Below are 17,863 nucleotides of genomic sequence, written 5' to 3'. Positions count from 1 at the left end.
TCTTCCCTTCTAGGCCTTGGTCAAGGGATGCCCCAGCAAACTGCCTTGGCAAGACCCAGGGCCCCAGAACACTTGCATGTGCTCATTCCTGAGCCTGCCCAGTGGCACTGGCATCAGCAGCTCCTTTCACACTGTCCCAGAGCCACCACGGGGTGAGGCGCCAGGTCAACACAACACCACACTGAGACCAGTGTGTGAGCCTGGGCTGCTCGTCCACGACCACAGCGGCCACAGTCCTTCCCTCAGAGCCACAGCAGAGCCACACAGCTCTCAGTCCTCAGTGCGCAATCAGGCCCCACATGAAACGGAGAAGTGACTGGGCAGATGAGAATCAACTCCAAGCCCCACTCCCTGTGCCTGGCAGGACCGGCACTCTGAGCACCAAGGACATCAGGAACATTAGCACCTTGGGAAAGGACGAGACAAAGCAAAGATGACAGACAGTGCCACAGGACCAAGACACCAGCAAGAACATGGTCCTGGGCACACGTCCAGCAAGGCACTCGATCTTCACGGGTGAATGAACGAATGATGGGCCTCTGTCAGGGGCCAGAACACATCACAGCCGGCATTTCCCCCCAAATTAGCCTACGGTCTGGATACACTGCCAATGAGAATCCCAACAGGACATCTTTTCTGGGTAGGGGACAGACTGACTATCATTTATACCAAGAGGAGGCAAAAGCATTTTGAAAAGGGCTGGAGGGGGCATATGAAGGTCCAACAGGAGGCCAAGGCAGGCTGTGTGCTCAAGTGCGCACACAGACACATGGATGGAAAAGAAAGCCCCTCACAGATCTGTCCCCTTGGGAGACAGGTGACATTCACAACCTAGACCAACTGTCTATACGGAAAGCAGCCCAGTTGGATTCACACGAATCCAAACCTTGAAGTATCCAGAAGAGCCTGAAGACCTCAGTCAGGAAAGGGTTTATGAAATCAGACAGAAAAGACGGGAAGGCACAAGAAAGCCAGTGAGACAGATGACATTAGAGTTTAACATGTTTGTTCATCAAAAACCAACCAAATAACATGAAAAGTAAGTACAGAGACAAAATATTCCATGCGTGTAATCCAATCACATACCTAGAGTACAAAGGAAAGCCTACAAATCAGAAAGGTTAAGACAAATGATTCAGCAGAAAGAAAAGGATGAGAGATTATCCTCAGAGGAAGAAGACTGAGGAGACAACGCTCCCTAGGTGTCAGGTACGGATGCTGAAGCCACAGGCCAACCACCAACCACGAAGGAACTTCTGGTGGAGCCGGCACACGGCAGTGGGGCAGGGGGGATCTGGCATCTACGCTGCTTTCAGGGCCCTGAGTGCAGGGATAGCCCTTGGGACCCAGCGGCACAGGCACCATGGGAGGGAGAGCTGGCTGCTATGTGTCCTGCCCGGTGCTGACGGCGCCCTAGGAGGTACGTGAGCCGCGGGAAGTCAGCTGCGAGGAGAGTGGGCCTGAGAGGAGCAGGCACATGCGGTCTGTGGGTCAGAATGTGGCCAGGTCAGGACATACAGAACACACGCAGAGGTCAACGGAACCGGCAGAAGGGCGGAGGCAGACTTACGAAGCCAAGCACAGACATCGCGGATCAGGGCCTTTAATAAATGGTGCTGGACAACTGGACAGCATTTAGTGAACGGAAAAGGCAGGTCCATACCTCACAAAACACAAGAATGAGCTCCAAGTGGACCTGAGCTCTACACACAAGAACAAAACGATACCAGCACCATGAGAAATCTCTGTCTTTCCCCATAACCTCAACAAAGGGAAAGATTTTCTAATTGTGACTAAAAGTCCAGATGCACCAAAAGAAAAGATTAATACAGTATAAAGTGAAAAATATTTTGTTTTTTGGGACACATTTGATGAAAATATTAAATATTAAAAAAATGTCTTTAGGGGCGCCTGGGTGGCTCAGTCGGTTAAGCAGCCGACTTCGGCTCAGGTCATGATCTCAGGGTCCGTGAGTTCGAGCCCCGCGTCGGGCTCTGTGCTGACAGCTCAGAGCCTGGAGCCTGTTTCAGATTCTGTGTCTCCCTCTCTCTAACCCTCCCCCGTTCATGCTCTGTCTCTCTGTGTCTCAAAAATAAATAAACGTTAAAAAAAAATTAAAAAAAAAAAAAATGTCTTTAATGTTTATTTATTTTTGAGACAGAGAGAGACAGAGCATGAACTAGGGAGGGTCAGAGAGAGAGGGAGACACAGAATCCGAAACAGGCTCCAGGCTCTGATCTGTCAGTACAGAGCCGGATGTGGGGCTCGAACTCACAGACCATGAGATCATGACCTGAGCTGAAGTCGGATGCCCAACCAACTGAGCCACCCAGGCGCCCCAAAAATATTAAATATTTTAATATAAATTACAGACAAAGGGCTCTAATCCTTCATATATGGATTTGAACAAAAAAAAACCCCAAAAAATACCATAGAAAAATGGGAAAAGGAGACATTCCACTTCTCCTGGTATTAGACATAAAACCCATGTTGAGTGGAGACCCATTGCCCCTACCCCACGCGCCATCCAAGGGAGGCCGTGGGCAGACGGGCACAGCACACAGAACTCCACGGAGGGCATGCAGCAGCCAACACATCTATGGCCCTGTGGCCCCTCGTCTGGATGTACCTGGAGACATACCTCTGACAACACAAAATTACAAAGCACAGGCTTTGCACTGCAGCACCCTTGTAACTGCACAATATCGGAAGCTGCCAAGATACGCAACTCAAGACTGGCTGAACACTACGGTGGGCATGCACAGAGTGATCCAGGGATCCTCACAAACACAGGAGGTAAACCAGAAAAACCACCGGCCAGAGGCCTGCACAGAGGTCTGGGAAGAAGTGGTCCTTCTCTGAATGTATGTGCTGCATAGTTTTGTCTTTTAGAACCATGTTAATGGTCTATGTGTTTACAAAACAAAATTAAAGCAACAGGAGAGAAGGGAGAAGGAAAAAACTCAATGGAAATGGAAACAAATGAACCCAACTGTATTTCAATGAGCATCACAACCACAACCAAGGGGAAAGAACTAATCCAAGGGAGAATAGGACTAGACTCTGTATTCAGTTTTTGAGCAGAGTGCACATGGGGGGTGGAGTACAAAGAAATTCTGACCTTATTTTGAGTGTTTTATATGTGTGTGTATATATACGTATACACACACACACACACACACACACACACACACATATATACACAGAACAGGTGAAGCAATTCCGAAATGGTTTGCAGATAGGCTATCAGATGAGCAAACGAGTACACATGCTGATGCTCTTGGGAGCAGGCGGCTGCTGAGAAGAGCAGACCCTCGGGGAAAGCGCTGGAACTGGAGGAACTGGAGTGAACTTAGCACTTTTAATGTGTGTACATAGATGCACACACACATTTTCTTGTCTGCTTAAAGGGCCAAGAAGCAAACACAGTGCCAGAGCCGTGAGTATGCCAAGCCCTCAGACTGGCCCTCCAATACCCATCTTCCTGGAAAGGAACCAGGGCTGCTCAGAGAAGCAGCCACCTGCAGACGGGGCGGCAGCACAAGATGTGCCTGGAGCCAGAAGGAAGGAGCATCCAAGAGGCACGGACACGTAGCAGAAGGAACCTCACCAGCCCCATCTGGGACAATGCAAGCACCAAAGTAATTAAGTGCAAGAACGAACTACAGACCCTCTAAAACAGAAAGAATTTCTGAGTCCGTACTGAGAATGAACAGAGGAATCCACGAGCAGGGACAAGGGGTGCAGAATGCCGGCTGTAGGCCCCCCCATAGCAGGGAAGTCAGCGCTCTGCACGCATCCCAGGAAAGACTGAACTGTGTGAGAAACGAGCAGAACGCCCAAAGCAGTGAGGGGCAGGGCGGCGAGGGGAGAGTGGAGGAGCAGTAGGTGGCCGTGTGTCTGCAGAGGTGAGACCCCGGGAACGGCAGGACACGGCTGTGCGGCATCTACTAAGAAATCGGCAAACACAAACCAGCACTCCATTTGAAAGGGCAACTATTGCCTTAAAAAGTGTCGGTGTCACAAAAGGCAGGGAACCTTCCAGATTATAAAAGGCGAAGGGGCCGCACAGCAGCAGCAAGTCCGGTAGGGCGAGTGTCTCAGGAGGGGCTGGAAGCACCGTGAAGGGTGACAGGAACCAGCTGCCAAAGGCTGGACCACGAGGCAGAGGACACGGGAGACGTGCCCCACAGGCCCCCCAAAAACGGCACCGCACCGAGGGAGGGGGTGCACAGAGGCCACAGGGTGAAGGGCAAGGCGGTGCAAGTATCCAGTGCACCGTTTCTGCTCTTGCAACTTTTCTGTAAGTGTGGGATTATTTACAAATAAAGGTGAAAACGAGAAACATTAAAACGATGAACTGCCTTGGTGTGGACTGGTGCCCGGAGGGGCGCACAGAGTTGGGTCCACCGCTGGCCTGCAGGGCATCTGGGCCCCCTCCCTCTGCAGCAGGAACCCGGGGGCGGGGCTTCCAAGGGAGCACATCAAATCCCGAAGAAAGCAGGGCTCACCCCTGGCAGCAAAGCCCTGGCAGCCCGCCGGCTGCTGGTCGTTCTCTGAAAGGAAGAAAACCAGTCCTCTGATGACTCGGCCCGCACAGACGGCTTCCGCTTACCTCGTGCTCGACCCTGAAATCCGGGGCTCCTGCACGCCAGCATCATGGCTGTCACATTCATAATCCCTCGTCTGGGACATTGCAGTCTTTTCCTGAGGCCCCAGGCGGACAGAAGTCAGAGGATCATCGGGACTCTCCCTCCACTGTCAGTCAGGAAGGCACCGCCCTGTGAGAGAGCAGAAGCCTCTAAGCACATAAACTCAGAAAACATCTTTGGGTTTGGGGAACCCGAAACGGCCCAGCCCAGCCCAGCCCCTCACAGCCCAGTGCGCTGGCCAGAGTAAGGAACATCCAGGCCCGAGCGCAGTTTCTCTGCTCCCTGTGCCCGGCCCCTGAACCCCAGCCCACAGGAGGGCACCCAGGCCCCTTGCCAGCTGACCCTGGGGAAGCTGCTGCCACCTCTCAGACACAATGTCCTCGGCTTCCAACAGGGACAGCACCACCCGCCTGGGGCTGCGGTAGCGCTGTGCACAAAGCATGTGGCATGGCCCAGACAGGAAAACGCTCACAAACAGGCAACACTCACACGGGATCACCTGATTGATGACAAAGGGTGGACTTTTCTTTTTAAAATATTTATTCATTTTTGAGAGAGAGAGAGAGGGAGGGAAGGAGGGGCAGAGAGAGAGAGGGACAGAGGATCTGAAGCAGACTCTTGTGCCAACAGCAGCAAGCCTGACGAGGGGCTTGAACTCACGAACGATGAGATCATGACTTGAGCTGAAGCTGGGTGCTCAATCGACTGAGCCACCCAAGCTCCCAAGAGTGGACTTTTAAAAAATGGTGTTGTCGTGACTAGATACACACATGGGAAAAAATGGATCCTGACCCCTATCTCATCCAATACACAAAACTCCATTCTAGACGAATTATAGTTCTAAACATTACAAGTAAAACGATAAGGTTTTTAGAAAAAAAAATGTAGAAGTTTTTTAGTCTTATAGCAGGTTTGGGTATCTTAATCAGACATAAAAAACCACTAAGCACAAAGAAAAATTAATGAGTTGACTATAATAAAATTAAGAGCCCCTGTTTATCAACACACCATTAAGTAAAAAGACAAGCCCAGAAAGGGAAATATTTGCTACAGAGAACATGCACAACACAGGACACACGTATGCGTATCTAATCTGACTAGTCCCAGGACATATGCAAAATTCCTAGGAAAAGGCAGATAATCCAACAGAAAAATGGACGAGGACTAGAACAAACACTTTAATGTTTATTTTTTTTATTTTTGAGAAAAGCATGCACGGGGAAGGGTAGAGAGAGAGGGACAGACAGTCCCAAAGCAGGCTTCGAGCTGACAGCAGAGAGCCCGGGTTCAAACTCACAAACCATGAGATGAAGACTTGAACTAAGTCGGATGTTCAACTGACTGAGCCACCCAGGCACCCTTTAACAAATATTAAAAAAAAAATCCATGTGGCTAATAAACACATGGAAGTATGCTCAGCCTCATTAGTCACCAGGGAAATGCTTACGCCATCAAGAGCCCAATGGCTAATTAAAATATAATGCTAATGAAAAAGCATAACCAGTACACCTACCAAAATGGCTAAAATGGGAAAGGAAACCCATCACATGCTAGCAAGGGCAAGGCAGCTCATCAGGGCTTCAAGAGATGGGTCAGCCTGCTCAGGACCACAGCTGGCAGTACTTCCTAGAGCTGCATGTACACCCCGGCCCCCACCGAGAGCTTCCACTTACAGCGATAAAGGCTGGCAGAGGACACACACACACACACACACACACACACACACACACACACACACACACTTACCTGGACCTGCACACAATGTTCCCAGCAGCCCTGGTCACAATGGTCAAAACAAGAAACTGCCAAATGTTCATCACAGTAGAACAGACCCTCAAAGTTCCTCCAGGAGCCTACCCACAACCTAGGTGAAGCTCCCAGAGGGTGAAAGACAAAAGCCAAACACAATCAGATGCATACAGTACGATTCCCTCACATAAATACGTTCAAAATCAGGCTGAATCAGTCTCTGCTGTCAGAAGTCAGAAGCAGCCACCTCCAGGCCAGATAGTGAGGGGAGGGGCCCAAAGGGCAGTGTCATTTGACTTCCAGCTTGGCTCCACTTACGAGAGTGCTGGTTTATGAAAGCTCAAGAGTGTCCCGCCTGTGCCCTCACGCTTTTCTGTACGTACATGTCTCAGTTTCGGTAGAAAGCCTGCAGAACGAGGAGCAAGAATATCGCTAGGGACACTGTCCCTGACCCTCCCCAGCAGAGGCTGGTCCACAGAACCCAACTATGCTATTCAAGGGGAAATAAAACAGATTCAAAGCACCAGATGGGGTACAGCTAGCCAGAAACCCAAGGGCGGGAGACTACAAGCCAATCAGACACTTTCTCCAAGGCTCAGAGGGATGGTGACAGCACAGATCAACCTGACGGTGCTTGGCTCATGAGCTGAGATCACCTGCCTAGAAGAAATGCTCCCAGCCTTCTCCTTTCTGCCATATGAATATCCATACAAATTTTACTTAAATACTTAAAACTACTGGGAATGCCATTAAAAAAAAAACGAAACTCAAGTATTTCTAACTCTTTGCCCATCTGGGTGAAAACAGGTGGCCTTCCTTTATGGCTTCAACATTAAAAAAACACTGAGCAATGTTAGTAAAATTCTGAAAAGCTAAAACATATCTACCATAACCTGAAAGCAACTCAAATCAACCACCTGCACCTGCGTATCCCCTTTCTGTTCTTGTCCATCCTTTAAGGCTGGTCCAGAGCAGGGGGCACAGTGGTCGCTGAAGATTACCTCTGAGATGCCTGACTGGCCCTCCTTCCTCAAGTCATCCCTGGATCAGTCCCTCCATCCAGAAAGGCTCTCCGATCCGGGACAGACACCACGTCCCACTGACTCCAAATGCTCTGGGTCTGACACCAGTGATGGCCCTCCCAACTCTGCTCTTCATTCCTGAAGTTGTCTTCATTCTTCTAGCTCCTTTGCATTTCAATGTGAATTTCTTCTCATATTATCTTTGTCTGGTTTTGGTATCAGGGTAATACTAGCCTAAGAAAATGAACTGAGAATATTCCATTCTCTCAATTTGCTGGGAGAGTTTGTGCAGAATCGCTATTATTTGTCCCTCAAACGTTTGGCGGAATACACCAGAGGAACCATCTGGGCCTGTCCTTTTCTTTGCAGGAAGGTTTTTAATTACAATTTTAATTCGTTCAGTAGATACAGAGCTAACCAGTTCTTAAACTTCTTCTTGAGTCATGTTTAGCGGTTTTGGCCTCCCAAGAATTTGTCCATTTCATGTAAATTGTGTCAGATTTATTGGCACAAAGTTGTTATGCCATTCTTTTATTGTCCTTTTAAGATCAATATAATATGTAGTGATGCCGTCTCTTTTGTTCCTGATATTGGTAATTTATGATCTGGCTAGCCAGAAGTTTGTCAATTATACTGATCTTGAATAAGAAAAAGACAGTGTTGGGCTTCATCAATTTTTCACCTATTTTTTTTTTTTTGCCTGCTTTAATTAATTTCCACTTTGATCTGATTTCCTTTGCAGTCCTTTGGATTTAATTTTTTAATTTTAATTTAAATTTTTCTAGTTTAAGGTAGAAATTGAGTTTAGTGCTTTGCAACCTTTTAAAGTTTCAATCTGAGTCAGGCATTTAGTGTTATAAAGTCCCCTTTAGGGTATAGCTTTTGTGGCATCCAACAAATTTTGATTTTCATTTTCATCTAATGCAAAAACCTGCCAATTTCCCTTTTGATTTCTCCTTTGACTCATGGATTACATAGACGTACATGATTTACTTTGCCAGTACCTGGTGATTTTCTAGATATTTTTATTGGTTCAGAAAAACTTATGATGCAGACAAATGGTCCATCTTGGTAAACAGCTCATATGCACTGGAAAGCACGGTGTTGGGTAGACTGCTCGATGAATGCCAACCAGGGCAGGTGGGCTGATGGTAGCAGCATTCATTTTCTGTCTACCTGTTTTACCAATTTCTGAGTAAAGGATACCAAGAGCTCCAACTTTATAATTGCAGATTTATCTATTTCTCTTTGCAGTTCTATCAGTTCTTTGTTAAGTTTATTTATTTTGAGAGACAGAGAGAGAGAGAGAGAGAGAGAGAGAGAGAGAGACGCAAAGAGAGGAAGGAGAAAATCCCAAGCAGATTCCATACTGTCAGTGCAGAGCCCGACACTTGGGCTTGAACTCTCAAACCGTGAGATCATGACCTGAAATGAAATCAGACGCTTAACCGAGACCCTCAGGCACTCAAGTTCTATCAGTTTTTGTTTCACGTGTTTTGTCGCTCTGCTATTAGGTACATAAGTTTATGTTGTCCTCTCGGTGAATTAACCTCTGTCCCATCATGAAATATCTTTATCTGGTAGTTTTCTTTCTTCTGAAATCAGTATATTTGACATTATTACAGCAAATCCAGCTTTCTATTAGTGTTAGAATTGTACATCTTTTGCCTTCCTTTTACTTTAACCTATTTGTGTCTTTACTATTTAAAGTGGGTTTATTGTAGCCAGCATATATTTGGGTACTGTCTTTTAATGCTGACAAATTCTGCCTTTTAATTGGGTGTTTAAACCATCTAGATTTGTGATTGTTGACATGGTTAGGTTGAAATCTACCATTCTGCTACTTTAATTTTTTTATTTTTATTTAAATTTTTATTGGGGGGGGGGGGCGGCGCAAAGAGAGAATCCTAAGCAGGCTCCACACTCAGTGTGGAGCCTGATACATGGTTCAATCCCACTACCCTGAGATTATGGCCTGAGCCAAAATCAAGAGTTGGACACTCGACTGAGCCACCCAGTTGCCTTCATTTTGCTAATTAAAAAAAAATTGTCTCATTTATTCTTTATTCCCCTTTTCCTTTTTGGATTAAGTATTGTATGTGATTCAATTTTATCTCCACTGCTAACTTACCAGCTGTATGTAATTCATTGTTTTACTATCTTAGTAGATGCTTTTGGGTTTATAGTGTCCATATTTAATTTATTATAGTCTGCCTTCAAGAGAAATCATACCACTTCAAGTACATGTGTCTGGCATTTCTCCTCTCCTGGACCTCATGCCATTCTTGCCATATCTTATTCTATATATAACCACCCCCCCCCCCCGCTATCTTATTACTTTTCCTCAAATAGTTATCTTCTAAAGATATTTAAATAATAAGACAGTATATGTATATCTAGACATGCAGCTGCCATTTCCAGGAGTCTTCACTCTTTTGGGTAGACCTAGATTTCCACATGGGTTCATTTTCCTGTAGCCTGAAGCCTTTGGTGCCATTCCTGCAACATCTGTTGTGGTGAAGGTCTGCTGGTGATGGATTTTCAGCTTTTCTACATCTGAGATATCTTTACTCCACCTTCATTTAACAACATGTTTACACGGGCAGAGTTCCAGGCTAGCTGCTCCCTGGCCTCTTCACCCACACTTTCCAAAGAGAAATCTGCTATCATCTGCACTGTTGTTCCTCTGTATGTAGTCTTGTTTTCTGGCCGCTTTTTTATTTTCATTAAAAAAATTTTTTTTGATGTTTATTTATTTTTGAGAGAGACAGAGCATGAGTGGCAGAGAGAGAGGGAAACACAGAACTCATAGCAGGCTGTATCTAGGCTCTGCATTGTCAGCAGAGACCGACACGGCGCTCAAACCCACAAACTGTGAGATCATGACCTGAGCCAAAGTCAGACACTTAACCAACTGAGACACCCAGGCACCCCGTTTTCTGGCTGCTTCTACGACTTTCTCTTCATCACTGATTTTGAGCAATTGGATTATCATGTGCCTTGTGTAACAGTATTTGTGTTTGTGTTTAGGGTTTGTTAAGATTGCTTAAGTTGATCGTTTTCATCAAATTTGGAAGCATTTCAGCTAATATTTATTCAGATAGTGTTTCTGCACCCTTCCTTCCCCACTGGGATCTACAATTACACAAGTGTTAGTCCTCTGCCAGATGTCCCACAGCTCAGTCCTGCTCTTTTGCTTATTTGAGAGTACTTTTCCTGTCCTTGTTTTACTTTGCATAGATCTTACTGCTTTGTCTTCAAGTTCACTGAGCTTTTCTTCTGCAGTGTGTAATCTGTTCATCCCACCCAGTTATGTTTTGCATTCAGACATTTTAGTTTCAACTCTGTGAGTTTAATTTGGATCTTTTTGTGATTCAGTCTTTACTTCATCTTGTCTCTACTCAATGTATCCAGTGTTTCCTTTAGCTTTTTGAACACATGGAATATAGTTATAATAACCTTTGTATTCCTATAAATATTCTTGAGCTTTGTTTTGGGACACAGTTACGTGGAAAATGTGTGAAACCTTCAGTTCTTGCTTCTACCACTGGTTAGGGGCACCAGAGCACTATTTATTCTATGGATAATTACCCTCCACTGAGTAGTCAACCCAGTGCCCTGTGAATTATGAAGGAAGGTTCAGTCTGCCTCATGACAAGACCCCTTTCACAGTGTTCTGAGAGCTCTGAGCATCATTCCCTCTAACTCTTCTGGGGGATTCTCCCTGCCTCTACCAGCTTCCTCACACCCACATACTGAATGGCACTCTCCCACAGGCCTCCAAGTTCTCTCCACTTGCAGCATTCCACTCTGCTGCTCTTCCCTACACGCTTCATCACCGTGGCCACCCCAAACTCTAAGTTCCATCTCCTGAACTCAGGGGCTCTGCCAGACCCTGCATCCCTGCAGCACAACCTGGAAACTCTGCTCATGCAGGGAGCCAGGAAAGCACTGGACTCACCTTGTTCGGCTCTCATCTCACAGGAATCAGTATAGTTTGTCGTCTTAGACCCACAACTTAGAAAACCAAGGTTTCATAAATATTGTCCAGCTTTTTTTTTTTTTTTTTTTTCAACGTTTATTTATTTTTGGGACAGAGGGAGACAGAGCATGAACGGGGGAGGGGCAGAGAGAGAGGGAGACACAGAATCGGAAACAGGCTCCAGGCTCTGAGCCATCAGCCCAGAGCCTGACGCGGGGCTCGAACTCACGGACCGCGAGATCGTGACCTGGCTGAAGTCGGACGCCTAACCGACTGCGCCACCCAGGCGCCCCTTTTTTTTTTTTTTTTTTTTTTCAACGTTTATTTATTTTTGGGACAGAGGGAGACAGAGCATGAACGGGGGAGGGGCAGAGAGAGAGGGAGACACAGAATCGGAAACAGTGTCCAGCTTTTTTGAAATTGGTCAGAGAAAGACAAATATCATATGACTTCACTCATATGAGGACTTTAAGATACAAAATAGATGAACATAAGGGAAGGGAAGCAAAAATAATATAAAACCAGGGAGGGGGGCAAAACTTAAGAGACTCTTAAATAAGGAGAACAAACAGACGGTTGCTGGAGGGGTTGTAGGAGGGGGGATGGGCTAAATGGGGGCGGGGCATTAAGGAATCTACTCCTGAAATCATTGTCGCACCATGTGCTAACTAACTTGGATGTAAATGATAAAAATTAAACAAATTATAGAAAGTAAAAAAAAAAAATGTAATTATGTTATACCTTAAATATAAATATATATGGTCCAGCTTTTTATTAGTTCCTTGTGAGAAGGTAAATATGACCCCTGTTGCTTCATCTTGGGAACAGGAGGAAGTGCAGGGACTCTTGTTCAGCACTGCACAATTACACAAATAAAGTATTACAGCTGTGATATTTAATTTCCCTTCCTCCCCAGAGGGTAAGCTCCATGAGAGCAGGGATGATATTTGCTTTGTGAACCACTGCATCCTTGGCACGGAGTAATCAAACATTTACTGAATAAACACATTCCATAATCACCTGGAATTTATCTTGGCATAGTGTATAACTAAGGACTTAAAATGTTTGTTCGAGGCTATGCAACGTATGGTTCCAAATATATGAGAGTCTGGAAAACACTAAACTATATTAATGGTACAAAGACTGGCTACCAGTGATTCAGGGGAGGGAGGAAGTTTGAGCAGGGGATTTTTTAAAGTGGTGAACATATTCAGTACAATTTGGCATTGTGGATACCTGACACTATGCATTTGTCAAAACCACAGAAATTTATAGCATAAAGAGTGAATTTAACATATGCAAGTTAAAAAAAAATAATTTAGGAAGTCAAGGTTTCTCAAAATGCAATGCAGCATAGGACAAAACAATCTACCTGTATTGCAAATGTATGAAACAACCTCAAAGGAGGTGGTGGAAAGGTGCTAACCTGAATGACTTTGGGGACTCAACACAAAAGGAACTACATACAGGCACTGTCTCTAGTTGATAAAGTCACTTCTCAGGAGTATGGGTCTCCAACTCTGATACCACTACATGTGTACATGGGAACTGAACAATTCAGCAAACGGATGGCAGGTTACAGGTAAGCGTGGGGAGGAGGCTAGGATGACCCCACATGGGGATCGGTTAGGGTGGAGACAAAAGTCAGAACCCATGAGAGAAGGGTTCCTCAGAACCTGGAGAGATCTCTGTGTGTATGTGTGCACACACATACACCCATACACAGGTCAGCGTGCACTCATAGATTTCCTGGTTCCATGAGCTAAGAGAGCTTAGAAGCAACAACAACAGCCCCCAGCGAGGATCATACCCAGTGCCCAGCTCTGGGCTCTGACAGCATTCTCCTTGGAGAAATGGCTGAAATCCCTGGGGCAGGAAAAAGACAAGGTGAGTTTGAAGGGTCCCACTGAGGCAGTGAGGAAGAGCTAAAACAAAGACAAAGCCCTACAGTGACAGGGTCTGTCAAAGGGACAACGAAGCCAACTGAAAGAGCTCTCAATGACCAAAGCTGGCGCAGTGTGAGGGGGAAAGTCATATGAGATGATAATCCAAAGTATAAAATATCAGCCCATACTGATGTAAGTGAATAACCAAATAAATAAGTGAAGTGGGGAAAACAGACACATCTCTCCTTGAAAAGAGCAGTCTGTGTAAATGCTCTGCCTCCAAGGACATGGCTCTCCAGCACGCCCTTCCTCTCAAAGCCGCACAGCGGAGCACCTGGCAGACACAACTCCACCAGGTGGGGTGCCTGTGCCGAGGCCACACTGGCTCAGAACAAATTCCTGGGGAGCATTTCTTCACCCCTCACCTTGCTGCCTCTGCTCCACTGCCGTCCAGAGCAGAGGATGAGGTGGGCTGGGCCTGTACAACAGACTCAGTTCACCGACCAGTTTCTGTTCTAGCGCCTGGTCATGTCGTATCCATTTTTTCCAGAAACGTGACGCACCCTTCTCACTGTACACAGCCGGCCCTCCTTTACTCTCAGGAGGCCTTGGTTTGCTTGTCCCTTGCACCCTGGACATCATCTCTCCTCTGGACTCCCCACACCCATCCCGACCCACAACGGACCACCCTGCAGCCTTCTGGCTCAGGCACCTTCTCTCTGACCACTTTTCTGCTGATTTCTCCCCACGCAGCATGTTCTTTCCAAGCAGCCTGTCCTCTGGAGGACTAATTCCTGCTAGGAGTGTCCATCCCGTTTTGTCATTGCTAATGGGGCTCTCATGTTGGTAATGGATTTCGGACTTCAGTTTCCTTTCTCAGTTCTGCCAGCTCACTTCCTCTCCTGCTATGTCGTCTTTTCTTTGAGCTCTTTTTTATGTGTTTTGAATTTTGTATTTTTAGTATACAGAAAAAGTTCTGTCTAAACTTTCCATCTGTTAATTCTTCTGTTTGCTTCACCCACGGTTTAATTGTGCTCATTCCCTCTTCTCTTCTCCTTCTTCAGTCTGTACATAAGGTCTGGCTCCTGATTACCGCTCATCTTTAAACAAGGAATGAGACAGTCTCAAACCGGGTGTATCATTCCAGGATGCTCTATTGCCAAGTTTTCTTACAGGCTCTGCCCTGGAAATGAGTTTCTGGTATTAGGACCAGAATCTTTCGGTAGCAAGTGACGGAAATCCAACTCAAACCGAAAGCAGACCTAACGGGGCTGTCTGGGCCGAGGCCCCACCAATGCAGGGGTCCCAGAAAGGCCTCAGGGCCACCTCCCCCCGGTGCTCTGCTCAGGCTGGCGGCACTTTCAGGTGGGCTGTCTCTGTGCGTGCGCCACAAGTTCCTGCCCTCTGGTCCAGCGAGGGTCCCCCAAAGGCTCTGGCGACTGCCGTGGCCTCGGCCCAGCTGGGGCTCACAGGGGGCCTGCCTGCACAGCTGCTTCAGGGCCAGCGGCAGCCCAGCACCAGAGCTCACTCCAGCTCACCTCCCTCACCACATGCCTCCCACATCTGGTCTGTCCCACAGCCACTGCTGTGTCACGTAAATGCCGTCAGTCGTGTCCCTAAATCCTCTTTGTGCATCAGGGCTTTGGCTCTTGCCGCCCTCTCCCCGTCTCTTCCTCCTCCGGCTATGGCTCTTCCTTGGGTTGATTGTAGATTAAATCTCGTTCTCTATTTCTCATTCTTTCTGTTCATTTCAGTGAGTTTCAGGGAGGGAAGTAGAATAAACAAGTCTTTAGTCAGCCATCATCTCCAAAAGGCCTAAGTTCCATTCTCAATGCTGTTTTTAATAAGTTTTCCAAGTTCTGAACAATGAGTGCATCTCAGTTTCATGTTCTGAAAGCTTGGCTCTAAGCAGGAAGCACAATGGCCCATTCTCTACACTCAGTGACCAGGACAGGCTGGCATTTCCCGCTCGCGCCTCCCGCAAGGCTCTTCTCATCGACCCCCTCCAAAGGTTTCAACCGTGACCCGACCTGCCAGTCATGGCATCAACTTGTGGGTCAGGACCAGCTTTTCAAACTTTTCTGGGAAGGATGTTGGACCACACCCCACACAGAAAGGACGCTTGTTTGGAGACACTTGGGTGCAGCACAGAGTGAATCTCTGAGGGTGCTTGGACAGCTGCCGCCCTGGGGACAGCACTTGGCCTCTGGTCGCGGGAGGCTCCATGACAGTCAGGACACCCAGACACGCTGGGCTGCACAGTCCCCGCTCCTGTGGTCCTTGCTGTTCGGGGCTTCTCTCACCAACAAAACCATACCAGGACCCCCGCGGGACCATACAGAGAGAACAAAATACGCATCACACATTCAGGTGCCAGAGGTCAGAAAAGAGAAGCCAGCCTGTGACCAGAACAGCCCCACGCCCGGTCCTCTTGTTCCCCAAACCCTCTACAAGCATGGCATGACCCCACCAGGGTCTGAGAGAAATGAGGGCAGCTGTGAGAGGGTTTTGTGACAAAGGGGTGACAGTAGCTCTGGGTCCTGCGGTCACCTTTCCCAGAGCCCACAGGCTGGGGTGCCGGCCAGCCTCCAGCTTGTGGGAGACTCCACCCAATTGCCTCAGCGCCCCCAACTGGCAAGTTGGTATCAGCCAGAGTCTGAGGGCAGGACCAGGATGGAGGGAGACTCAGGTCTCTGCAAAGACAGATGCAGATGACGGTTTTCTTATTACTTTTATCTCATGATTGTTTAAAAATGCTCTGATTTCAGGGGCGCCTGGGTGGCTCAGTCTGACTGAGCATCCAAAGCCTCTGACTTCGGCTCGGGTCATGATCTCATGGTTCATGAGTTCGAGTCCCGCATCGGACTCTCTGCTGACAGCCTGGAGCCTACTTCGGATTCTGTATCTCCCGCTCTCTCTGCCCACCCCCCGCGCATGCTGTTCTCTCAAAAATAAATAAATGTTAAAAAAAAAATTTGATTTAAATGCTCTGAACTAGAATCATGCCTTCTGCTCGCTACTGTACTAGTGCCTAGACCTCTGCATTGTGAGTCAACACTCAATAAAGTAAAATAACTGGCTGGTTTCTTAACAGAAGCCTCCTTTTGAGTGAAAAAATGGCTGAAGAGTGTGACAGGCAGAGGAGCGGGGGAACCTGGTGGGGGGGAGGGGGGAAGTGTTAAGGGAGCTTCTCGCCTGTCCCTCCCCTTGGGGGCGCCAGGGAGGCAGCAGCCAGCAGGGCAGGGCCTGGCAGTGTGCAGCCCTCAGGCCACAGACTCCGGCGCAAACAGAAGAGCCAGGAGGAAAATAAGCTCCTGCAAACACTGAGGGACAACTGGAAACACAGACAAGAGCAGCCCGCGGCCTGGCCCTCATTGCAGGGGCACGGCTGCACCTGGTCTCTGGAGTGCAGGGGGCCTCCGCCTTGCGGTGGTGGGGTCTGGAACCGTCTCCTCAGGCAGGCCGTTTCCACACCTGCCTTCACGTCATTTCTCTACTTTTACGCTCTGCTTTTGTCATCTGCACTTATTTCCAAAACAGTATTTTCAATAGAAAAGAATGTTTTCATTTCTATTAGAGGCTACGGCAACGTTCCTCAGAAAGTCCTGAACCTGTCCCTCTGCAGGTCCCAGCCACCCGTGGGGCAGAGTGGCCTGCACACCTCGGGGGTGGGAGGAGCAGCCAACACCCGGCCCTGCCCCTCTCTTCTGCTCGGGGACTTCGTAGGGACCTTCAGAAGAGCTGACTTCACAACTTCCTCATGCATTCTGGGACTGTTTTCAGGAATATGTAAAGGGAGGCTAGGAAAGGGGGCTCCTGGCCCTGGGTCAGCCTGCCGTCGAGTCCTACGTGTGAGCTCCCTGCACTCTGTCCTGAGAGATGCCCCCCTCACTTGCCACATGTCCTTTACCTTGAAAGTCAGCGCAGGCGCACCTCGGCAAGGCCCCAACCTTCCTCACAGTCAGCGCAGACGGAGGGCCAGCTCTCCTCCCTGCGGCAGAAGCCTGCCCCCTGCTCAGCAGGTCCCGGGGGCCAGCTGGGGCAGGTTGCAGCCCGGGTGACACGTTCCCCAGTGGGGAGGTGGCATTTGAGTGGAGAAATAGTGCCTGACTCTCACTGAGGCTACTGCCAGGGCTGCCCCCCTCAGCCTGGACTGTTGGGTCCTGATCCTACTCAGGTGCCCCCCAGCCTCACCTCTGGAAGAGCACCAACACAGTGCGGACAAGTGAGTGTGTGTGAAGACACACGGTGATGTAGCGACAGCTATCCTGGGATCAGTCCCGGGGAGCTGCATGCGCGTCCGCCCTCTGCAGACCCTTAGCCGTGTGGGTCTTGGCCATCTTCCCCTCCACCTCAGGAGTCAGGTCCTGCTCAGGCCTCGCCCCACGGATGAGCAGAGGGCAGCCCAGGGTCATCTGCTGGCCCAGACCTGCCCTGTGCCGATGCCTGGAGCCGTGGTGGGGCAGCTAGGACGGCTGGTGGGCAAGGGGCACGCCCAGAGCAGGTCTGGTGTTGTGCGGGAGCCCCAACTGCACTGCAGGCCTCGAGCCAGCAACCCCCACCCCCACCCCA

General features: G+C 48.4%; 1 protein-coding gene across 3 annotated transcripts in view; it reads right to left on the bottom strand.

Moving 5' to 3' along the window:
• Positions 1-17,863, bottom strand: part of ARHGAP39 (Rho GTPase activating protein 39) — a 110,051-nt gene that overhangs the window by 56,610 nt on the left and 35,578 nt on the right. For all 3 annotated transcript variants that reach the window (XM_045455502.1, XM_045455499.1, XM_045455500.1), the window contains exon 2: positions 4,616-4,781. In XM_045455502.1, the coding sequence (XP_045311458.1) occupies positions 4,616-4,695 (80 nt within the window). In that variant the 5' untranslated portion in view covers positions 4,696-4,781. The remainder of the gene's footprint in view (positions 1-4,615; positions 4,782-17,863) is intronic.

Source organism: Leopardus geoffroyi, chromosome C3 (genome assembly GCF_018350155.1).
Source record: "Leopardus geoffroyi isolate Oge1 chromosome C3, O.geoffroyi_Oge1_pat1.0, whole genome shotgun sequence".
Lineage (NCBI taxonomy): Eukaryota > Metazoa > Chordata > Mammalia > Carnivora > Felidae > Leopardus > Leopardus geoffroyi.
Note: the sequence above shows the minus strand (reverse complement) of the source record. Positions and strands in the feature narration are given on the sequence as shown.